Raw genomic sequence first — 25,742 nt, 5'->3', positions numbered from 1 at the left:
AAGTGAAACCATGGCTGTGGCTTGTTTGCATCTCCAGAGACAACAGTGACATTTGGTAAAGTTATATAATTGGCACCATTATTAGAGAGTATTAATAATTTACAATATTCATTTGCAACATCTACAATTGTGTTGTCGTATTTGATTCCATAGTTAAATTGATTAAAGGATTCACTTTGTTCCAAGTGTTCAATACTTTGCTCCGGGTAACCTTCTACTGTGCTATTGATTGTAGCATTTATTGAATCAACAGAATATTAAAGTGATGACAGATCTGAATAGCCTAATACATCTTCGGTATTGGCGCTCATCTCTGTTTTGGCACTTTTCTTATTCAGAAATTGGATGAAATAATACAAAAGCAACGAAATACACAGGTTGCAACACGGATTCAGGCCATTTGGCCCAACAGGTTTTGCTAGCATTTACCCTCCACACAAGCAAATTGTTCCAATCGCATTTGCCCACCGTGTTCCCATACCCCTTCAGCCACTTTTCCAGCCTAAACTTAAATGTTGGCATCATTTCTACCTCAATGCTAGCACTGAAAGTAAATTTCCCAAGCTCACAATCTCTGTGTAAAGTGGTTTCTCCTGTCTTTTTCTAAATCGCCTACGTTTAATCTTGTAACCTTGATCATGATCCTTCAGCTATTCAGCACTGATAATTAATGCCATTAATGCATGTGCAGTCATAGAAGTTCGAAACTGATTTTGTTCATTTAAATTTCAACGTGTTATAGTAGGACTTATTTAACATTGTGCAACATTAAAGCATAGATTTCATTTTGCAGTTTGTGCTGTCGCTGGACATTTAAGCATTGTACTATTTTATTGCAGGTATTTTAAATGCAAACAACCTGTATTATTTTAAGAATCTTGCATCTCTGTACATGTGTGTCCTTTTGGTTGTGTAGTTTATGACTTGCAATACTGTAGAAATACTTCTGAGGGCAGAAGGGGAAATGACTGTCCCTTCAGCCAATCACATTTCTAAGCTTCAACTAATTGGATCTCAGAGGCAATAGCATTTTCCAGTAGGTTTTTAGTGCTTGGACCTGGATCCTCGTGGCCTGGGTTCAGTCATCTTCTTGACAGGATTAGTTTGTAGGCTTTCAAATTGGAAAACCTGCTTTAACAGGGGGAACCACATGAAGGTTGCTGTCTCCTCCCTGTGTAAACAGGCATTTGAACCTCCTGATGTCCACAGGGAAAAACAGCCTCCTCAAAGAATAACACCAGCTGACAGTACTCCCACTGACATAGGACCTCAAAAAGAAAACCCATGCACCTGTCTGAAACCTCACAGCCCCTTCTGAAACACACCCACAAATGGATGCCAGCCGCACCTCTCGATGGCGAACGTCCTGGCTCACTTCAGACATCACCGACTGCAACCTGGTAACTGACCCTAGTGGTGAAGTCCCAGGTTTCAACCTTCCACAAAAAATCTGGACAATTCTCAACCACTGGAGGACCGGCCAGGGAAAATGTGACCACTTCCACTAGTGGAACATGAGGAACAGCTCAAATTGTAACTCTGGTCATCCAAACCAGACCATCTCCCACATACGGAGCATCTGCCCTGAGGTGTCCATTCCTGGTGGCATCACAACCATTCACACTGTGTCAGCTGAAGCTGTTGAATGGACTGTTAACCTCAACATTGAACTATAACTGTTTCCCCGGCCATAGAAAATATATGTAGTCAATCTCTTCTGTCTATTAGTGCAGTACCATTAATCAGACCACCTCTGTTATGCCTTGGTTACAAAACTACCCAATTGCAGTCTCACAAGGTGTCAATGTCTGGGCATTATATAGTCCTGGAAATAAACACTGTCTGATTAATGCATTAACAATTAATAATTCACTGAAAAGTACCATTCCCTCCCTATTCCACTTTCCAATCCTGCTCCCCCAAATGAACACAAAATCAATAGCCTACACCTTGGGTAAACATTCCCCCACTAGCAGATAGCAACACAAACTGCCCACACTCAGGACCGAGCCCATCTTAAGGTTGGCGTCCAAAAGCTTGGTGTAGAACAGGCACATTCACAACAGATCAAAGATGTGCAGATGCACCTGCTGGTAACTCCACTCTCCTTGCCCTCTGATGCTGTGCCCAGCTCCTCTCTGCTCTCCCATTTGTTCCCTCCCACAGGTCTCCATTCAGTGCTAACTCCAGCTGTCTTCCAGCCTTTCACTCACATCCTCCCAGTGCTCTCTCCAGACACTAGCAAATGTGTGGAACTATACTCAAATGTGTTATTACTTTATTCCAGGAAAGTCCAACGGGTGAACTGAGTGAGCAGAACATTCCAGAAGTTGACCCAGCATTTCAATACCATCCTGAACACTCGCAAAACAAAAGCACCAGCGTCTCCACGGCAACGGAGAGGCAGAATACTTCCAACAATTCGTCGGATGGGAACTTCTCTGAAGAAAGTAATCTGAATTTACTGTTTCCAGTACAATTAACATATTCACAAAATGCTGCAGATTGAAAAAAATCCAATTCTGCTTCATGGTTGTTAGAAGATTTTATCAGACATTACCTGATAGATACTGTATATCATCTGGGAGGTTGGAGCAAGTATGTACAGCACCATCGTAAATATTAGCAAAGATTTCCTCTGTTCATTTACCAGTTGGACCCTAAACACATTTATAATGCCGATTGATCAGAGAAAGATTTACCTCATAGTTTCTCTGCGTATCGATGTTTATGCATAAGTATGTTTACAATTATAATAAAAACAGAATTACCTGGAAAAACTCAGCAGGTCTGGCAGCATCGGCGGAGAAGAAAAGAGTTGATGTTTCGAGTCCTCATGACCCTTCAGAAGGGTCCAGGTAATTTTCCAGGTAATTCTGTTTTTGTTTTGGATTTCCAGCATCCGCAGTTTTTTGTTTTTTGTTTTTACAATTATAATGTTCAGTTCTCATCCGCTCACAGAAACACATCATTTGGCCCATTCAGTCTAATCCCACTTTCTTGCTCCATTTTAATGTCCCACTTCTTTCAACCAACAATCTAATTTAAAAGTGTTTATGGATTTTACTTCAACAAGGGGTTATGATGGATAATTCTACATTCTAACAACCCTCTGCATAAGGAATTTTTTTACTAACCTCCCCTTTCATTTTCATTTGCTATAGCTCCAATCAGTCTATCAACGCAATCTATCACAATCACGTCGTAAACCTTCACAACTATAAGAGAATTGCTTGTCAGGCTGATGTTCTGGGCTGCAACTCCAACCTAATCATCATCTTGTACAAATTCAAAGTTTTATTCCATTCATTTCTTATGTCCTGTGACTCTCGACACAAGTCACACTGACCTTGTTTGCCTTTTTTTATGGGCTTTTGCCCTCTGTAAACTTGAGCTCATCCAAAACTCTGCTGCTCTTCTTCTAACTTGCACCAAGTTCTGTGCACCCAACAGCCTGGTGCTCACTGACCCATATTGACTCCCAGCCTGGCAAAATATCAGTTTTAAAATTTTCATCCCTGTTTTCAAATCTCTCCATGGCCTCAACCCCCATCCCCATCTCATTCATCTCCTCCAGACCTCCAACTCTCCAAAATCTCTACCCGCCTCTAATTCCGGCCTCTTGCGCATCCCCGGGTTTTATCGCGACACCATTGGTGGCCATGCCTTCAGCTCTTGAGACCGTAAGCTCTGGAATTCCCTCTGTAAACCTCGGCATCTCCCTCTCTTCCCATAAGACGCTTCTTAAAACCTACCTCTTCATCCAAGCTTTTGGTCACCTGTTGCAATATCTCCTTATGTAGCTTAGTGTCAATTTTTGTTTGATAACAATGCTGTGAAGTGCCTTGGTATGTTTTACTAGATTAAAGGGGCTATCTAAATGCGTGTTTTGTATTACCATATATTTGTATACCTCCATGTCAATGTCTTTCTGATCATCTGCTCCAGTTAAAATCTTACCATTTAAGGTATTTTTCCTTTATTCTTAATTTCATAATACAAAGACATCTTTCATTTTTCTGCATTGTTCTGTATCTGCCAATCCTGTTCATCCACCTCCAGCAATCTTTCAGATTCTTTGGGACAATTCCCAATACCTCCCAATTTAATGTCATAAGAAAATGTCAATACTGTTCCTTTAATTTCTGAGCCCAGATCACTTATGTCAAGAGTAAATAACATCGGCGCCAACACTTTTCCAATCTGGAGAACCTGCCTTCCGCCTTCTAGCAATCTCACTGCCAGTGTGAAGAAATTCTCCTCATTTCTGTGCTCTCCTTTATTCTCTGGTGCAGTGCCTTATCAAATGCTTTCTGAAGTCCACATAAACCACATCCACTGCCTTCCCTTAACTATTCCTTCTGCAGTTCTTAAAAGAATTCTGTAAGGTATGTTATATCTGGGAGACAACACACCAATTGTGACTCAGATTTATTATTACAGCAGCATCTGCCTAATCTTCCCACTGTTAAATCTCTCTCGCTGCAATCGCATCCTGCACATATCTGTGCCATGGTCTGCTTATGACTGCCATCTGTTGGGTTTTGTTTATTACAGCAAGCATTCAAATGTTGAAAATGTGTTTGTCACAACAGTATCCTCCTGGGACCCTTGGCCTTTTCTTCCTTCTGTTCATGCATGGCCACAGTTTTCACGTGTGCGATCCCAGCATATCCCACCAGGAGCATACATCAGGAAATCGTATACTGTGTGCCTGATTTAGTACTGCACACTTCCAGGGTGCTCAAGCAGAAAATCTTTCCTTTATAAAGTCCTAATTCATTACATGGACTATGTAAGAAGAATAAATAGTTATCAAGGGTCAGCCAATTATGTAAATTGACCTTTTGAATGAGTTGGTTCCATCAGATGGTTGTAATTATGAGTATAAAAGTATTTGCTTTTCAGTACAAATAATTAATTATCAACCTCTATTTACCTTCTCTCTTGTGTTTCAATATGCATCACAGGTGGAGGCTTTGAGTGGGATGATGACTTTCCTTTGGTGCCAGTAAAGTCATCCTTAGTAACTGAAGGTTCCTCTTTGGCATCTGAAGCTGCTTCCAGTGCTGTTCCCTCAGGCCCAGAGCAAAATCAGGTGCAGAAAACACGATTCTCCCGTTTCACCGTCTCACCTGCCACTGTCTCTAGGTTCTCAATTACACATGTATTGGACTCAGAGATTGAGTCAGTCGGAGGTAAGCGAAAGCTCTTTTAATCGACTTTGCTACAAAAGCAGGATGACAGTTTTGCAAAGTGAACAACGTTGGGAGATTTCATCAATGACGTGTAATCCTTCTCCAAAAAATAAGCATTAAGAAGGGTGGTTCTGCACTGCCATTTCTTCATTTTACAATTGTGACTGCATACCAGATAGGTTTGCCAACTGTGATCAAATGTATTCCTGGAGGTTCCATCACATGACATGCCCTCCCCCATTCCAGCCATTAGTCGGCCAACACATCCATCTTTGTGATGTACTACCTACCTTCGCCAGTTGCAAAGCAACAAGTCTCATTACCCATATATAAAAGTAAAATACTGAGGATGCTGGAAATCTGAAATAAAAATAGAAAATGATGGAAAAACTCAGCAGGTCTGACAGCATCTGCAGCGAGAGAAACAGAGTTAACGTTTCGAGTCCGTGTGACTCTTCTTCAGAGTACTTATTTCTCAACTGGATGATATTTGACTGTCAACCAAACAGCCTTTATCTTCCCGCTTTCAATATTTTTATATCTGGTAAAGAGAAACGTTCAAAGAAAATTAAAACAAACAACCTTTTTTAACATCCCGATGGTTTTTCACCAGGGTTTACACACAGCAATGTCCTGGAAATTGATCTTCAATTCCTGGAGACCCCAGGCCAATCTTGGAGGGTTTAATGGCTGTGCTCTGTATTTCTGTATGATAAAAATATGCTGCACTGCCCCTATTAACAACTTTTCCCTCTGCTGCCTTCTGATCCTGAACGGTTCTGGTTTTGAGATGAACAAGCTATATTTTTTTTTTGCTTGTGCAGGAGCTTATTGTCTGTCCCCTAGTTCGTTTCCTGTGAGTCCCAGCACATGTTAGGGCTTTGCCCCCCCCCCCCCCCCCCCCCCCCCCCCCCACCCACCACTCCCCCCATTCAGTGACTCACCAGTGGCCCCATCAAACAAACTAACTCCTCTCTCCCTAAAGAATTTACTGTATTCTTAGAACACACGAATGTAAATTCCTATCTCAAATGCTTCAATCACTAGATTCTGAAGCAGTACCTTTCATTGTCTCAGGTTGTCCAGTTCGAATCTTCTGACTCCTGACCTAAGTTGCCAAACTCTACCAAATCCAGGAATTTAATCCCTGGAAAGCTGCTATTGACTTAACGTTGAATTTTTAACGTGATTTCAAGATCTTCCTCTTGCAGCATAGCCAGGCATTGTAAAACATACAGCACGCATCAGTCAAGTTCCTTGATCCCTGGCTCAGTGTTCTCTTTACTTAAATCAGTTGATCTGAGGGAGCCAGCTGAGGTCAGCTTTCCTTGTTTATTAAGCTCAGGGTGAGATGCAGCTCCAGCGTGCCTGCAGAAACTCTGTGTGAACAACATGTGTGCAGCCCAGCCCAGCCTTCCCCATGTAGTGACACCCATTTCCATAACCTGCGCATGTGTGGGATCTTCCAGATTGGTTAAAGGTGAATATGGGCCATTTTGACCATTGACACACATGTGGCAAACTCAGGCAAATGTACACATTATCAATCCATGATATTTCTAAGAAGAATGGGTGACTTCTCCCCAGCTATCCTGGCCAATATTTATCCATCAACTGACTCCTAAAAAGAAATTGCCCAGACATTATCTCATTGCTGTTAGTGCTGTGCACAAATTGACTGCTTTGTTGCCTACATTTGCAACAGGGACTACATTTGATTGCAAAAACACTCTGGGACATCAAGAAGGAGTTTGTGACTATTCCACTGGTACTCAGAAAGCGCCATCACTAATAACTCTTTTTCCTGAATTCCTTCCAGGCAGTTTTGAGGAGGGTGAAAGGGAATGACGCACACATGGGCCAAGGCTGGAATTTTATTTTATTTTTGGAAAATAAAGCAAATGGACAAGACCTGACAGGAAAAAGAACCGCAAATGAATGTTTCGCTCGATGACTTTAATTGCTTTGAATTGTTGGACAATTTGATCGCAAGTTTTGGCTGCTAGCACATATGGACGCACTGTTACAACACCTGTGGTGGTTAAAGTTGCTGTGCAATTCACAAAGTCTCCTCCATGTAGTTTGGGCACCCCTTCCCTATCCAGCCGATCTGTATTTAATCAGGACTCCGAGGATTTCACTGCAAGCAAATGTGGTGTGGCGCCCAAAGTCATGGGGAAGGTTACCACTGACGGGAAGGTTTTATCACACGGAGGAGACCCTACATGTCGCAGGCCTACCACAGTGAGGAACCTGATATCTCCAATGCAGAGCAACTGTGAAGGCTTATTGAAAATAGACACTGCAGACTGTTCGGGCTCCGTTTGTAATGAACCACATTTTGCAAATAATGCCATCCGCTTATAGTCCTCATCTGCTCAGGCATCTGACGAGAAGTGCTTGGACGAAGCTGCTCACTAACTTTTGCCCACATCACAGTACAAATGTCGTACCATTGAACATGCCTCACAGTATTCAGTCCACAGTATTTAGTGTTTCCGCCTTTACGCGTTTGATATTGAATAGTGTAGAAAATCAGTTAAACTGCAATCTCTATACTATTTTTGTAAAACCATTCAGACTACTGATGAATATATTGTAAATGTTGCCAAAGAGATGTAAAAATTGTGCAGCTCCTAGCTACATTAGTTGCTACCTGTATGGCTTTAAGCTATCGTGTCATAGTACAAATTTTAAAAAGGAGACGCTGAGTATGTAGCAGTTTTTTGCCTCCCTCATCAAGCTATACAGACGCAACATTTATTATATTAAAAAAAAATTGACCAGTTGCATGATGCCAGTGAGCAGGGCTGTCTTTTAAGTGTTACAGCTGTTAGTACTTTGTATAACTGATCAATACGGGTCATTACTGCTCTTCAATGTTTTCTTTCCATTTAGCTAGCAGCATGTGGTTTAAATCACCAGACTAATAAACTTTTTACAATATCTTACATTTGGTTTTGTTTCCTGCCTGACTCTTTCTCTGCTGGGCAGTTAACGAGATTCCTTCAGACCCTCCCCCACTTTGTCCGAAGGTTTTCCTCTGTCAGCCATTCTATACCGACTGCTGGTTCAGGACGTGACCCAGGTGTAATTTAAACCCACCGCACCCCACACCTAGTCGTCGGTGAAACTCCACTCACCTTGGGGCTCCACAGAAAAGACCATGGAAACACAGGATTTGAACGCAAAACAGTGGTAAGACTCCTATATGATAATAAAAAACAGAATTTGACTGACTCAGTCACCATAACCAATGATTTCTAATTACTGCGTAAGTAGCCTCTTTGTATATTGCAGGAGATTCTATTGCTTAGACAGAAAAATGGCGAAAATTGCAGATTACAACCCATAAAACACTGGTCGAAAAAAAATTGGGAATCCTATTAGGATCAGAAACAACATTTGATTTATTCAGCCGCTGTGAGGTAGTGGCCTGAGGCAAATTAACGAGTCAGAAGCTAAATTGATAAATAGAGGCAGCAGTTTCCACAATGGATGTTGCGAGTCAAAGGAGCAGGTTTCAAATTGTTAGGTTGAAATTTATTGTGCTATTCATTGTGTGTATTCGGTCAGACTACCATCTCTAACCACTGAATGCTTCATAGCAAAATGCCTGAGTTTAATTGCATGGGTAACTGGAGCAGTTTGATAAATTTACTCTGGAGTTGACCGAACATCGGACAGGTTCGTACAGCAGTGTGACAATATCATCTCCTCTGCTGCTAGATTTTACTCCTTTTAAGGATCGAGGATATTTTGGATATAAATAGACCTATTAATGCCTGTTTAATTTTTCAACTTTATTTTAAATTCAGTCCAATTTTTTTTGTTCTCTAACCCAACTTTGCATGAAGATTACATATGATCACGTATGATTACATATGGTATGTTTTGATTACATATGATCAGAGACTATTATATAAAAGTCTGCTATTTAGTCTGCATTCATCCCACTTCAAATGTCAACATTTTTTTTAGAAGATGTTTATTTTCTGATGCCTCTCTCTGACCCTGATAATCTAGCCTCTCCCTAATGCAGGAACTAGGGGTTCAGAATTGACACCAATCCAAAGAATTAGCTTAGCAATTAGCCTCTACTTGATTTCATGATGTGCATATTTAAATATTTCCCATGCAGGGAGACTATGAACGTTGGCCTGGTAAAACGCAGCTCCACCTCACCAGCTAAACATTTAAGGGTTGAAATTTGTGGTCAGTGACAAAGGAATGGCACTCGCCACTTTTCTTGAAGAAAGCTCTGTGGCATGACTTTCCCTTTTCCTAATGGTAGCTTAAATCTGGCGTCAAGTCAAGGGGATCTCCAGGCATGCAGCAGCTGTGATGTCTGCAAGCAGGATAAGCAGCCAATTATATGGAGGTATTCTCACAGGAAGCACTGGTTATCTTAATTTTTAATTTAAATTTACAGATGGCAAAATAAACGATGAAGATGGAAGTTAAAAATGCTCTAGAGAAACTTTTTTAAAAAAGAGTAAAAAATACATGGAGCTTTTATCATTAATGGCAAAATTTGACCTGCAAATATAAATTTGGATGTTCCAGGCCAGTATGGGTGAGTGGCAATAATTATGGAGTTAGTACACCTTTCAAAACCTCATTGAACAATGTGTAAATTTTTTCAAGGGTTTTTACTAAAAGCTTTAAAGTGGAAGTTTTCATCAATTCGCTGATGGCTTAGGGAATGCAATTTGTGAAACCTCAACAGTGCCTCCTCTGGAGGAAGTGTGGCATCACTGACAGCAACCTTTTGGAGTTCTGAGTAATTTTGTGCATTTTGCAGGCACTTGAAGTTGCTGTCAGTTATAGTGGAGTAATGACATCGAACGCTGACAGTTTGCCATCATTACCATTCACAAAATCTGGGCCCCAAACTCCATTCTAGGCACTTGCCACAGAAGAGCAGCTGGTCTACAAAACCATCCTGACCAACTCTCTACAAGTCAACCTCCCAAAAAGACAATGACAGCCTCTTTCATACAAATTTTTAATTGTTTTATCAAGAGAGCTTCAACTGTATCCTTAAATATACACAGACAACAGGTAATTCTAGGAGAAGTAATGTGCACAATTATAAAATTGCTAACAAAAAATAAAGCTCCTTCCAAAAACATGTCTGGTAACCTAGGTGTGGGGAGCTGAGCTTTCCTACCCAAAGACTTGGGCTGGTTTCTGAATTTCTTTTTCTCTGTAGCCAATATCTCTAGTTAGTGAGAAGCTGTGGGAATGTTTTGATGGGACCAAGATCATAAACAATTGAGAATCATGGTGTTTTATGAGTATATAACTGCATTGTGGCAATCTGTGTGCTTTGTGAATCTCCCTCCCCGTGATTTGTGACTCCCTACTTTGAGGAACTAACTGAGGTCTCTCCCGTCTATATGGCTGACTTTGCTGTGAGTGTTTCTTTTCCAAAGGCTCCCTCTCTCTCGAGAACCCCAGGAAATGTCCCTCAGGGAGAGGTTGCGGCTTGGTGGACAATATATTTTGTGATCCCCCACATCCTCCTACATGATGGGGATGCTTTCCTGAATGTTCATTTTGGGAGTTAAAGGTCTGGCTCTATAGGATGGGACCTCTGGTGGTGGTGATCCAAATGTTTCCCCCCTGCATTTCTACCATTGCCAAATTTCTCCACTTGGGGATAATTGAGGGAAGATGGAGGTTGAAATGAACGATGAAATGAACAACGACTGTCCTTTGTTCATAATTAATGGTTTGCTAATGGAATTGTATTCTGAGAAATTGCAGGATTCAAAACTGCTCATTCCCACAAATTCATTCATAGGTAGCTAATTATGAAGAAAAAAAGGCATCTCTTTTTTGGCTAAGAAAATTTCACCCTGTGAATGCTCTACTCCTGCTTATTTAGCTCAGGCTGTTGCAGAGCTCGTATTTAACATCTACAGAAATAATGTGGGATGTTATTCACCCACTGATCCCTGTGCTGGATGTGTCAAGAGGGTAGCCGCTTCTCTTTCACTTGGACCGTGGCTGCTCAGTTATTATAGAGAATTGACAAACAGTAATTATTGACTTGTCTAATATGAATAAACAATTATTGCTCTCGCTGTGCATATCAAGTGAGTCAATTAAAATTAGGAAAAGGTCAAAAGACAAACATTGCAACTATTATTAGTAGCTAACAGCATCTAGTTACTAAATGGAAATCATAAAATAGACCTTGTCCTGTGAGACCGGAGAATGCTTATGTTAAATGCCTGCTATTAAGGGGCGGGCTGTGATTGTGTACCAACATTTCTGCAGATGCAGTTATTTTGTTAGACCAGCTGGAAGCCTGTTTTAATTTTAAATTGGGCTGTGTTTTTTTTTTTGCCTTCAAGTGTGAATTTAAGTACATTAGAATTTTCGTTTTAATGTACTCAGTGTTAACATCAAGCACTCAGAGGTCAGGGGGCACTACAGCAAGACAGTAAATTTCTGTTCCACCTTAACCCCTACCTCACCAAAACAAACAAGCTTCAAAAGAGCAACCTGGCAGAGAGGGAATTGGTCTGGCTCTTTTTGAAGGGGAGGTGATGACAATAGTGGTATAGCATACAGCTGGACTAGCATTCCAGAGATCCAGGGCAATGACCTGGGTTCAAATCCCACCACAGCAGATGATGGAATTTGAATCCAATAAAAATCTGGACGATTGTCGCAAACACCCATCTGGTTCACTAATCCCCTTTAGGAAAGGAAATCTGTCATCCTTACCTGGTCTGGCCCGCATGTGACCCCAGACCCACAGCAATATGGATGGCTCTTAAATGCCCTCTGAACAAGGGATGAGTAATGAATGCTGGCCTAGCCCATGAATGGAAAAAAAAAGCATGTGATGGGGAGCTGGGGAAATTTTAACTGATCTCAGTGTAAAGAAATATCTCAGGAAAGAATTATAGAATGGCTACAACACAGAAAGAAGCCATGTGGCTTGTCGATCCTGTGTGGGCCTCTCCGAGAGACATTTAGCTTATTCATATCCGCCACCCTGTCACCCTTTTTCTCCCCTTCAGGGAATGATCCAATTCCCTGTTGAAAGACACGTTTGCATCTGTCTCCAATCTGCCATCTTTCCAAGGCCATACCTTCCGGTTCGTAACCACTCGCTACATAAAAATATTTTTACTCATGTTGCCTTGAGTTCTTTTGCCAATCACTTTAAATCTGTGTTCTTTGATTCTCAACCCTTGCTCCAATTGGAATAGTACTTCTCCTTATCTACTCTATCTATGTCATTCAGGACATTAAATGCTCCCCTCAATCTTCTCCAAGGAGAACAACCCAGATTCTTCAATCTATCCATGAGACTGTGGTCCCTCTGAAGAGGCATTGGCACTTATTGATACCTGGGAACTGCAAAGGACTATATATGAATTCTATGCTGCATTACAATGCAAACAGTTTGTGTATTTGGTCCCTGTGCGGGATTCAGAATTTGTGTATTTTTGGTGTGGAGGCCATTGTGGATTAACACCTGTGGGTGTGAACTTTGGTTGACTGGAGATTATAGCCTTTAAGGTACAGAATGTATCAAGGGTTCATACATTTGACCTTGCGGGAGCTGACCCTGTTGGGAGATTTAAGAGGTCACAGGTTAGTTCAGGGGCTAGTGAACAGCAGCCCATGATGAGCATTGGTAGCTCAGATTAGTCCAGAGTGGAGGAGGCAGCAGGAAGTTGCTAGCTTTGTGAATGTGGGAGATTGGGGCTCAGAGAAGCCCATGAGGAGCGGTGTCAAGTCAGTGAAGCTGAAGTGCAGTTGTCTGCTCTCTGAATCTGGCAGTTGGGTGCAAAGGAAAGCCCATGAACAGTGGGGTTCTGCTCAGGACAGCTAGGAAGCTGGGATCATGCCGATGATTAGATGCTGGAGTGCAGCCTTGTGAATCCGGTGGAAAGCTGTCACAGGAGAAGAGATTGAGCAGTTGGGTGGTAAGCAGTCACTGAGGCATTTCTAAGTTTGAGTCCTGTTGCCCAACAACTATTTTCAGCCCAAAGAAGAAGCAGGAAGGCCACCAGGCAGATTAGAAGCTGCTGTTGTGGGAAATCAGAAGCTAGATCCTTGAAAGAGAGGCAGGGTTTGGAAAAGGTGGTTCTTAAAAACTGTTGTCTCCTTGGTGGATAAATCCTGAACCAAAACATCAAAATCTGTTGGTGTCAGTAACTTGCCAATTAATAAAAAAAGTAGATAATCTTCATGGTATCCACGCCATGTGGCCCATGATGGAGAGAGCTGGGGCACTCCAAAGACTTGGGCAGAACATACAAACTCCAGCCCAACCAAAGCATTCTGCGCTGGAATTACTGGGAATTGACATTGGCTGGAAGAGGCAGATCCGAGTTTGATTACACAGTGCAAGGAACTTGGAAAAGACTTGCGCAACTATCTGTAGAGGTGGTCAGAGAGAGAGAGAGAGAGACTGCTGATGTACATTACACCATCTCCCTTCACTTCTATTTTTTTTTTAAAGATGTACTATGGGCAGAATGGCTTTTTTCTGTGCTGTAAACATCTGAGTCTACGAATACTTCTCAAACTCTTTTCCCGAGTAAATATTTTTAACGTATCATTGACAGAGGCACTGCCAATCTATCTTAATCCTGTAATATAGGATGTGAAGGCGAGAGAAGAAAAATTAAAGTGGTAAAAGCTTGTGGTTGATTTTCTATTTCCTACCTTTGCATTTCCATACTTTTGGTTTTGTCTGTTCAAGCTCCCCATCAGATATATCCATCTGAATTTTGTTGCAAAGTCTTTGCATCTTAAGTCCTGAAATCAGTTTCCATTCCTCCTGAAATTGATATTTACAGATGCAGTGTGGATTCTGAAAGTTTACAGATGCAGTGTGGATTCCAAGGTGAGATGATCCAGTTTGAAAAGCCTTTGGAGGTTTTGCTAATGACTCACTCTCTGTGCCCTGCCTTGAATAATATTTCACAGCTGTCACAGCCATTTATTGCTTTCTATTGTGCCAAGTGTCACCACAACTCACGTCATCTCAAACGGAGTTGAATATGACTCGCACTTGACAGCTCATATTTTGTGCCACCTCATGCAATCTTATAACTATTGTTCAATGCATGTTTCATTCCCTAATAGCCATTTCATAGAAATAATGTACCCTTGCATTAATTTCTGTCTTTTCCTAAAAGTCTATGTTCTACTTACTCATCCAGTATTTCTAGGCTTAATTTGATTGGTTTTACCTTTTTACTTGTATTCAGTTTCATTCACAATCCATTCAGAGACCAAAAAACATTTCTTTCAAAATGTCTTATCTGCATTCATGTCATCAGGGATAAACCTATAATTTAGGTTTGAAGAAGCTGTGTTCCTGATGAGATTAATCACTTCCATTTTACTGATGTTTTTGGAATGCAAATTACTGGCATCTATGGAATTGATCATGTGAACTCAGGGTATAGAGCAATACTGAACACACAGCTGTGCTTTACCTGTATAACAGCTGCTTCCAACATTGACTCATGACAACCTTCACCCTCAGAGATTCTCACTTTACCCAATCCATCCTCTTTAACAATCTTGTTCGTATTCTGCAATGCTTTTTCTTTTAAGTCCCTTACTTTGTGGTGCTTGAAATACCAGATTTTCTCTAGATTTACCTGGGTACATTTTTTATTTTCAAAAAAAGGAAAAATGGAATTAAAAAAATCAATCTCTATTGTCAATTAGAGATCCTCATTCATAGTCACTTAACCATTCTATTTAATATAAAATGTGCTTTTCTTTACCAACTCAATTTTTAAAATTAATTCACGAGGTGTGGGCGTTGCTGGCTGGGCCAGCACTTATTACCCATCCCTAGTTGCTCTTGAGAAGGTGGTGGTGAGCTGCCTTCTTGAACCACTGCAGTCCATGTGGTGTAGGTACACCCACAGTGCTGTTAGGGAGTTCCAGGATTTTGACCCAGCGACAGTGAAGGAACAGCCAATATATTTCCAAGTCAGGATGGTGAGTGGCTTAGAGGGGAACTTGTAGCTGGTGGTGTTCCCATCTATCTGCTGCCCTTGTCCTTCTAGATTGTAGTGATTGTGGGTTTGGAAGGTGTTGTCAAAGGAGCCTTGGTGAATTGCTGCTATGCATCTTGTAGATTGCACACACTGCCGCTATTCTGCCTCGTTGGTGGAGGGAGTGAATGTTTGTTGATGGGAGACCAATCAAGCAGGCTGCTTTGTCCTGGATAGTGTCAAGCTTCTCGAGCTGTACTCATCCAGACAAGTGGGGACTATTCCATTACACTTCTGACTTGCACCTTGTAGATGTTGGACAGGCTTCGGGGAGTCAGGTGAGCCTCTGACCCACTAGTCCAGTTTCTGGTCAATGGTAACCCCCAGGATGTTTCACCCAGTGATGGGTGAAGGGCTAATTCAAAGAAAGAACCTTCTATTTACAAAGTTTGCCCCATACCAGGTTTTAGAGATTGCTTTTAATTGCCTTTCAAAAGAATTTTGTAGTTTTGCACTGACTTAAAGTTCATGAGAATGTTACTTTATTTACTAATTCATTCCTTCCAGAGAATCTTATCTTCTGCTCAGTTCTAATCTAGTCAGTGAAAAAAAATTGCATGTCTGTAAGGCAATAGCTAAGTACTAAAAAAGGTAAATTAGCTCCATATTCAGCTTTGGCTCAGTAGGTAGCACTCTTTGCTTCAGAAGGTTGCAGTTTTAATAGGGTTGTGCCTTCACAATTTTAAAGTACTTGTTTTGTAATCTGCATCACTTTAATGAAGCACCAGCTAAGAACTGGGATGAGACTGCTTCTTAGGAGACAAATTTTAACAAAAATAAAAGTGGGTAAGTGACAATGCAGTGGTGCTGTGACATGTTACAAAATGTATCTATGATATTCCACATAGCAAGCTTCAAAGTGATGCTTACTCTTGCCTGCCCCCTTCCCAAGTAAGTTATCAAACCAGGAGGAGGCAAAGAAAAGCAAGCATCCTAACAGCATTCCTGAACAAATCTCAACAACCAAGCCACAGACTGAAGTTGTAACCTGCCCATTTGACTGGAATAATATGCAGGCTCTGGAGCTCTGAGTAAAGATATGAGTGGAGTCGATGATAAAGTGACCATAGTGTAGTAACTAAACACTGAACTTTTCAACTAGTAAATTTCAATAAAGGAACAGAGACAAGGAGGATTTTTAAACAGTGAAACAATTTTATTTCTCATAAGTTACTATCAAAATCATTTTTGATTACCAGAAGAAATAAACTCTAATTAGGTCAATTTAATTCACAAAACATGGTGATTCATGAAAAATGGCAGCTATAGAAATCTGCATTACAATACAGATTATAATCAACAGTCTTGACATGTCTTACTACATTACAAAGCTTATGTAAAAATGAAAGGCACCAATTAAACCATATTCTTGCAATAATGTCAAAAGTAAAGGCATGAGGGCTTAATACAGAATTGAAAAAACAGGGTGGCTGTTTTATACGTAGAGTTTAAGTGTACTGATTTGGCGAGTGGGTAACTGAATCTCCACAATAGCACAGAATAAGAGATTACTAAGTATTGAAGTGCCATTTTCAACATAAAAATAAATATGAAACAGCACAGGTTGAATTTAGTATTCATGGCTTTACAAAAAAAGCACAGCCACTCTCAGCAAATGTCTGTGTTTCAACTACCTTTCCTTTATCACCTAGAAGCAGTTTAAGACAAATCAAAGTGACTGATGCAATAAAGTTTCTTTTAAAATATCAATCCACTGCCTTTACTCAAAATATACCCACAGAAAATCACAAATTTCATTTGGTTCTTGCAATAAATCATTTCAATGGTTAACTCCTTTCATAGTCCAACCATTGTTCCTTTAGTGATGACAACAGTTTCATTCTTTAACTTATTTTTGCAATGAAAAAAGTTTTGTATAACTTGACAAACAAATGGGATATCATAGTAACAAGATTTTTTTCATAATTCTGACTAATAGTATATTATTTAAAAAGATTACAGAACACTCTTCATTCATAGAAGTGAACCATAGTGTTTTATCTTTGCTCTTTAATACTGGTTATCACTGTGTCTAAACAATCCTTGCTTTAAATATTCCATTTGCGAGGGAGTCACCACTCAAGTATTGCTGTGTTGAAATGACTATCACGTCTCATAACCTGCCACACTTGCAGCCGCAAATGTTTCTTCCATGTCATCGTTTTACAGAATAAAAGTTCCAATTCCTCTTCCCACTTTGAAACAATGCTATTAAATAAGTAAAGGGATACTTCTTATATTCTTTTTGCCCCAATGCATCCTGAAGTTTGTGCAAGAGAAAGAACAAGAATGTTTCCCGAAGCATCATGCTTCCTATTTCTCAGTCTTACCAGCTCAAAGTCATGGTTTCATTCTTGTGGACTTCAGTGGCTTACTTGCTCATTCAACTGACCTACCACCCATGATAGTCAAAAAAAACCAAAAGTACTACACATACTACAGATTGCAATATGAAATAACCTTTGATAACTTTACATTGTGCTGTTTGTTGGGGGAAAAAAGATGAAACATTAAATTCTACAAAAAGTATAAATTCCTGTTTCTGCAGATTATACAATACCTTTGCCATCACCAGAGTACTTATTTTCAAAAGGAATGGAAGATTTATAGGTGACAGCAAGGATTCAAATAGCAACCATTAAAATTCTAACAAATTGAAATAACTTTGGATTAAAGTTAGCTCATTTATATATACAATTCTATAATATGATATTTACTTTCTTACCCCCACCCCAAAACACTTATTTGGAAATTGAGCACAGTATACATTTTATAACTAGTTTAACCATTCTCAATATTGCAGTATTCTAGTTTCTACAAAGTGTCAACATTTAGCCAATTCCCGCAAATAGCCAGGTAATAAAATATTGTTTTATATGCTGATTAGTACAAAGTATATAATAAAAAAATACTAACTGCTAATTCTTAAACACATGCATAAATTACAAACACCATACAAATCCCTAGACAGGCAAGTGTAGTTAAACAATTCCCCCCACATGATCCCTCAAATATAAAGCAGGGAATAAGTTGGGTGGGATTTAAAAGTGGCATTTCCATAACAACATGTGCAACTGATATATCTGTAACTTTAGTGACCATCTTCAGGTGGGTCAATTCTAGTCTAAAGACACTGTTTTCATGCAGGTTCAGATTTAGACATCTTGCTACTGGCAAAAGATGCCAAAGTGTACAGTGTAAGAATCTTGCAGAGCCAGTGTTCAGTTCACTTTAGAGGCTGATCTGTCATTGGTTTTGGTAGGCTTCAATTTGATATTTGCAACAGCTTCTCTGTAGAGGAGAAAGAGAAAAAGCATGTTAACTTAGTGGGTGATTCAGAGGAATACAGCAGTGACACCATGACAGTACGGCTTGCAAGAGCTCATGGCACCCATTAGTTACTGTGCTTGTGGATATTGTGAACTTAAAAGTGGGTGTGACCTGGTTGTTATTAATATATAAAATGACTTTCTGCAGCCAGATGTGAGTTAATATTAAAATGTAGTTCATTGAACAACAACATTTTAAAAACTGGATTTCCATAAGGATTCTTACATAGTGCTGATTAATGAGAATTAAACATTTTTAATGTTTGTGGTTTTACATTATTCTATTTCTTCTGAATATTCTCCTACTGAAAGTTTGGGCTTTTTTGCCATTCCTGGGGTGCCTATGCCACTCTGATGGACAGGCTGCAGGATTGCTGTTCTCTGAACCCTGTTCAACACTAGCTGCAAAATGTGCAGGAACCGCTAATTAGGATTTGTTCTTTAGCTTTCTATACCTTGCTATCTAGCCTCTGCTCCTGCTGTCTGACACAAAGCACTGGCTATGCTTTCAGGTTATATTATACTAGGTTTCTTTCAGCAGATAGATTTCTCATTTGCTTGAAGATATTTCTATTCAAACTCTAAAATTACTGTAGTGCTGTTGTCCAATTTACATTGGGCTAATACTCTGGGATTGGTATAATCATTAAATATCATAACTGAACATCTGCAAAAACATAAAATTACACACCAAGATTCAGCAATTCATCTGCAACTTAATTGTCTGCTTAAAAGATTTTGGAATTGAAAACTAAATGAAATCTTCAATGCTGATTCTTTGAAAGGCATCAGCTGACCATTACCATGAAGTCACACTGCAGGCTGCAATTAACGGCTGCAGCCTTCAGTCTTTACTTCTGCGGCACACCTGCTCTTGCCGTGCTGAAATGGTAACACAACTGTAAGTGACTTATTGGAACAAATCATATAAGCCAGCAAATTGCAAGCCACAGGAGGACAAGCAGAGAGGTTGTCAGCAATGAATCACAGGACCAAAGTGAGTCAATGCCCTGAGTCAAAGGAGCTTTTGTGCGATTGGTGCAACAGTGAAGAGACCCAAAAGGAGGACAGCAATGAAGTTTGTGAAATAATGACAGAAAACATCAGCTTATTTCCTAGGGCAATAAGACATCAAAAAGAACAGGAACAAGTTATATATACCAAGTAGGAAATAACTGGATAGCTTTTTTAGTTAAAGCTTTATAAAGCATATTTAGGACCCTATTTCTTTTAATAGTTAGCTTTGTTGGTTTTATTCCCAGTGTCACTCCCTTGCTTGCCTCCATTTCTGGCAGTTCTTAATAGGTTCCACTCAATGGAGTATCACATGCAAGGGGTTCTACCTCAGAGGGGACAAAACATGGCGAAGGGCAGCCAAATGATATGAAATGCACCTTCTGCCAATCAGTCGAGAAGTGGCACTGAACAGCACACACTGGAAAGTCTGGGAAGACAAATACTGGCACACAGCAATTTAGCAATGTCTTTAAAGGAGCTCAGATTGATTCCAGGGGTAATTGCCTTGATAATGAAGTTCTGACAATCCTAAATTTTAAATAGAATTGAAGGAGCGCTCCAATTTGACTTACATTTTCAAAACAATGCAACAAAAATACATCTTTTTTTGCCAGCATGAAACACAGAAACAGATGGAGCTCAGGACTGTGGAGAAAGTGAGACAGAACTTGCCCATTTGTGAAGCCACAGTGGAAAATGAGTGATTGTCACCAGCAACAGACAGGGTGATAAAAATCAGACCGGCATTTTGAAATGCCAAACTTACTAATCTAGAGAGGCTTTAAATGTGTCAGAAGTTTAAATTCAAAACCTTTCAATCTCGGCATCAGAACTGCAATGAAAAAAATTCAGTCGATTTGTACCTATAATTGTAAAACTCTGGGAGGGAAATCAAATGACACAACACTAAGCTCAGATAAATCATCATTAACATAAAAGCAAAATTTTCATCAACGTATTACCAATAGAGGAAGGCCCTCCCTCATTCAATGGTTCAGTAATATTATCCAGTGAGTAGCTGATCCATATGGACCAGGTGTACAAGCCACTACAACTGGCCTAAGGACATTTGGGAAGAGGAAACCCAGTCCTGCTCACCATTCAGAGGGAAGGCTGCAGGTGCAGGTGAGGGAAGCTTTTCTTCGATGGTTCCAGCTGTGGAATGCCTGCCATCATTTACCATCAAAGCTTTCACCTCAGCAATGGCCACAGAGTAACTGAAACCTGTGGAATCATAGTCTGTCCAAAGATCCCAGAAAGGACAGGAGTGAGAGGAAAAAAATGACATGTAGGAAGAACGTTAACATTTAAAATAAACTTTTATTACACTGTGTGCCAACTTCATTTGAAAACTCAATGCTGGCACATCAGAAATCCTGCTGACTTTACAAAGCAACATTTAAAAGCTAAGCATTTCCCACAAAAATAGTTGAAGAATAAAATGAAATAACAAAGTTACTTCCAGGAGATACACCTGACACAAAGGTCTAATACCCATGAAGATGCCAGCTGTGACATTCTTTCAGGTGGAGGTTGATCCTGCAGCAGCGTGACTTCACATTTCACACTGACTACCCAATGCTGAATCAAACATTTGACTAACCTGGCTTACACAAGCAAAATACTGATGCTGGAAATCTGAAATTTTAAAATAAATGCTCAAAACACTCAGCAGGTCAGGCAGCATCCGTGCAGAGAGAAACAGGGTTAATGTTTCAGGCCGGACAGGTCTTCAACCAGAAACGTTAACTCTGTTTCTCTCCACAGATGCTGCCTGACCTGCTAACTTGGCTTTGTTGGTTTTTGCCCCTCTTGTTACTTATGAAATTAACATTTGAAAAAAGATTGTAATGTTTGGTTTCAAAGTTTAAATTTAGAAAATTCTTACTTCAAAGAGAGTCTTGAATGATTAAAATCTGGGCCCTGGAAAGAATGAGATAAATTAGTATTACTCAAGTGTCCACTAGATGTCAGCATCAATGCTTACAGTCAGTCACTATTTTGCTGCAAAACTACATTATTACCAACTTCTAGTAATGACAAATCTGAACACATGTTTAAGCTTTATGCTCATTATTTCAACTTTCATATGGTGCACCCCACCACCCCCCAATCACAATATCAAATATTTGGTGCATTTCCAGGGATGAATTTTCCAAACTAGTCGAAACTGAGAAAGAACTTGCATTTATACATCTTACCTACCCCTCAGGATGTCCCGAAGAACTTCATAGCCAGTAAACTACTCTGAAGGGAAGCATTCTAGTGCGGGCAAACAGAGCGGTCAGTTTGCGGACAGCAAGGCCCCACCAAGCGCAATGCAATGAAGAACAAGTTAATCTGTTTTGGTTGAAGAATAAATGCTGTCTAGCTTGCTAGGAGAACTCCTCACTCTTCAAATAGTGCTGCATAGCTTTTTAATATAAAGGCAGGAGGGACCTCAACTCAGCATGCCTTCTGAAAGATGCCTGCTCTGATAATGCTGCATCCTCCCAGTACTCAGGAGGTGTGAACTTAGGATATATATCCCACATCCTAGTGTGGAGCTTGAACCTACAACCTTCCGATTCCAAGAGGACTGCCAAGCAGTCCATTTCTTAATTCGTTTTAATATCTCAATGTAAGGAAATGGAAAGCCATTTGAGGTTGTATTTTTTCACAAAGCAGGTGGAATATCTGATTTATCATCATCGACAGAAGTCAAATCATATGAGTAACAAAACTTAATAGCTAATAAAATCTCTACTAGAGTGAAAATCCCAAAACCTTCAAATCAAATTTTAGTGGATCAGCAAAAAGGTTATCAATAAAACAAGTATGGTGGTGTAAGCAATGTGAATTGAAATTTGAGAGAGAGAGATGAGCATCTTCACCACAATAACATTTAAAGTTTAAGCAGCAGAAAATTAATACATTCTCAAAATCTCTCAATTTCAGATCGTTAGGAATTCAATGGCATTCCCCTTTCAGGAAACAATTTCAACACTAATTAATTCATAAATAATTCCTCTAGTCTTTAGATGTTCGCTGGCTTAATGCAACAGGTTTGTAACAGTCTCTGAACAGAATATTAAGTTGTTTAAGTGCGCAACAAGCAGATGACCTAGAAACTTGGATTAAGGAGTGTTCTGTAGTGTGAAGAGGCTCCACTGTATGCAATCACCATGTTGTAATTAAAACCCTGAAGGTCAGCCCACATCTCTTGTGAATTTATTTGAACCTCAGCTTTGAGCAACCTAATCTTCTGTTGAATTTGGTATTAGTGACTCAATAGCTCTGCTGCTTTGGTAATATATTGAGCTGCAGATGCTTTATACGAATGTACTACTTAATTATTTGAAAGCAGCACTAGTGCTTATAGTGCACAATTCTCAAAATTAAAAAAATTTAAAAGTAAGGTTTCAATGTTATGCATTAATTTTTAAAACCTCTGCAAGAGAATGTTTAAGAATGTTCAAAATATTCTGTTCTTTTAGTTATGCCTATACTTGGCTGTATTTACTCGTATAACAATTAGGGCCTTTCAAAGCACTTAGTTTCTTGTTACATGACAAGATACTGTACAAATTAAACTCTTATCTTTCAGAAACCCATTTGAGATTTATTGTCAGATTTGCAGTTCCTGCCATCAGCACGTTATAAGATGCTCAATGTAACTATACACTGAAGTCCTTTGTGTTCATGGGCAGAATTTTGCCCTCGGTGGGTGGGATCGGCGAGGGTGGTCAGGAAGCTACCTGCAATCAGTAGCACTCCGCGATTTTACCCGGGTGGGCCAATTAAGGCCTGCCCAGTGCTTGAGTGCTGAACTCTGCCTTTGCGGGTGGGGTGAGGGTGGGAGGGGTAATGCGACTAGGCCTAGCAGGAACTTCGTGCATGCGCATGAGAGAACGCTGAATAATCACCCTGAGGCATGGAGCTGCCTCGGAGGGGTGAAGAGATATTTTTTAAAAAATAATGAAGAGCAGAAAAAAATGAATGAAACATGTCTCCTCATGTGACTCTGTCGCATGAGCAGGGACATGTTTTTAATTAAAAATTGAAGTTTTTATTTCATTTATATTTGATCTTGGAAACCTCAAGGACTGACAGTGAAAAATTCAGCACAGTCGATAACTTAATGGCCTTAATAGGCCTTTTTAATTGTTGGCGGGCGCTCTGCTGGCCCCGGCCGTGTTTGCCGACCAAACTGTTGTGCGACTGTGCGTTAACACTGTCATTTCATGCTCTGTCGGGTCCAACCTCCAAGCTAAAAATCATGCCCCATATGCCCATATCACACTTTCCATCATGATTGCTAGGAGTGTCAGATAAAATATAATCATAAAAACAATACTGATGTGGGATGTAAGACAACTGAAAATCTTTAAAGAAATTTCAGGCCAGCAGCTTCTCCATTTCAAAAAGTAGGTCTGGGAGCAAAGCTGCTCAGTTCTACTGTATATTAAGGTTGATAGAGATCTGGAAGAAGCCTCAAAAAGATGCGAGGCTAGATCAATTGAAAATTCAAGAATTGAAATTGATAGTCCTTTTATCTAACAAAAATCTAAGGGTTACAAAATCAAGTTAGATGGATGGAGTTAAGATTCAAATCAGCCATGATCTAATTGAATGGTGAAACAGGCTCAAGGGGGCTGAATGGTCTAACACAACAAACTGCAGTTGATGTTATTGTACTGTTGTAAGGAACAATAAAAAGCCTAAATTTGAGAGTTGCCTTTATCTTGCCTTTCTCAATCAAGGCATAAATTACAAAAGTAGGGAGGTCCAGTTGGAGTCGTATAGAATCTTGGTGAGGCCACTGCTGGAGTACTGTGTGCAGTTCTGGTCACCACATTATAGGAAGGATGTGATTGCACTGGAGGGGGTGCAGAGGAGATTCACCAGGATGTTGTCTGAGATGAAACATTTAAGTTATGAAGAGAGGTCAGGTAGACTTGGGTTGTTTTCGTTGGAGCAGAGAAGACTGAGGTGACCTGATCGAGGTGTACAAGATTGTGAGGGGCATGGACAGGGTAGATAGGGACCAGCTGTTCCTCTTAGTTGAAGGGTCAGTCATGAGGGGACACAAGTTCAAGGTGAGGGGCAGGAGGTTTAGGGGGGATGTGAGGAAAAACTTTTTTACGCAGAGGGTGGTGACGGTCTGGAATGCGCTACCTGGGAGGGTGGTGGAGGCAGATTGCCTCACATCCTATAAAAAGTACCTGGATGAGCACTTGGCACGTCATAACATTCAAGGCTATGGGCCAAGTGCTGGTAAATGGGATTAGGTAGGTAGGTCAGGTGTCTCTCACATGTCAGTGCAGAATCGATGGGCTGAAAGGCCTCTTCTGCACTGTGTAATTCTGAGAGAGAAATAACAGGATAAAATTGAACCTTGGCAGTAACACAAACCAGTAGGTAGAAGATCAACCACCTGTTAGACACCCCACCAGAAGACCATAGAAAGGAAAATCGAGTGGAAAGTAAATGTATTGATGATCCACTACCACCTAAATTATGCCCCACAAAAGGTGAAATTTACTTACAAAACATGGTTTTAAATACCTGTGAGAAACCTGGCACTGCCATACTGTAGGGCCTGGGTTTAAAAGTGCCTGAGCTGGGCAAAGGATGAGAAGTCATTTTTAAAGTTGAGTTGTAGTCAGGTGGAGGAATGGAGAGATCTTCCTTCTGCAGAAGGTTCCCCGTGCTGCTGCTTTTCACATGGCTCAAGCTACATGAGGCAAAATTAATACTTGAGAATAGACATGGATTGTATCATTTAACACAAGTTTATTTATCAATCAAGTGTATTGAAGGTACTTTTCATGGCAGAGACGGTGAGGAAAACCAATTTGCAGGACATGGGGGTTATCATCATTGCCAAGTTTGATGGTGGGCATTCAAAAGCACATGTCCCACCTCAAGAAGCCAGTTGTAGTGCAAGCTGGATCTTTGCTTTTATAATTAGATTAGTTATTAAATCTTCTACAATATCAATTCTATATTGTTTTGACCAAGAAGTATTACAATCATTCCCACTTCAGATGCACAGAGACAATTAACACAATTCGACCACACCCATGGAAATATTTTCTTGCAAGTATCAATTCCATATTTCTTGAAGTAAACGTCCCTAAAAATAAACTACTTTATAACTTTTC

The 25,742-nt window shown here is 40.2% G+C and overlaps 2 protein-coding genes across 5 annotated transcripts in view; one reads left to right on the top strand and one right to left on the bottom strand.

Moving 5' to 3' along the window:
- Nucleotides 1-8,149, top strand: part of aatkb (apoptosis-associated tyrosine kinase b) — a 115,178-nt gene extending 107,029 nt beyond the window's left edge. The window contains exons 13-15 of the mRNA XM_041217294.1: nt 2,288-2,450; nt 4,971-5,198; nt 7,018-8,149. Coding sequence (XP_041073228.1) covers nt 2,288-2,450; nt 4,971-5,198; nt 7,018-7,046 — 420 coding nt within the window. The 3' untranslated portion in view covers nt 7,047-8,149. The remainder of the gene's footprint in view (nt 1-2,287; nt 2,451-4,970; nt 5,199-7,017) is intronic.
- An 8,234-nt stretch (nt 8,150-16,383) lies between these two features.
- The window catches only part of LOC121293768 (brain-specific angiogenesis inhibitor 1-associated protein 2-like), an 89,599-nt gene continuing 80,240 nt past the window's right edge, over nt 16,384-25,742 (bottom strand). For all 4 annotated transcript variants that reach the window (XM_041217063.1, XM_041217064.1, XM_041217066.1 and 1 more), the window contains 4 exons: nt 25,144-25,312; nt 21,485-21,519; nt 20,363-20,428; nt 16,384-18,541 (listed from right to left, as the gene is read on the bottom strand). In XM_041217063.1, coding sequence (XP_041072997.1) covers nt 20,401-20,428; nt 21,485-21,519; nt 25,144-25,312 — 232 coding nt within the window. In that variant the 3' untranslated portion in view covers nt 16,384-18,541; nt 20,363-20,400. The remainder of the gene's footprint in view (nt 18,542-20,362; nt 20,429-21,484; nt 21,520-25,143; nt 25,313-25,742) is intronic.

This window comes from Carcharodon carcharias, chromosome 22 (genome assembly GCF_017639515.1).
Source record: "Carcharodon carcharias isolate sCarCar2 chromosome 22, sCarCar2.pri, whole genome shotgun sequence".
In the NCBI taxonomy this organism is placed as follows: Eukaryota; Metazoa; Chordata; class Chondrichthyes; order Lamniformes; family Lamnidae; genus Carcharodon; species Carcharodon carcharias.
Note: the sequence above shows the minus strand (reverse complement) of the source record. Positions and strands in the feature narration are given on the sequence as shown.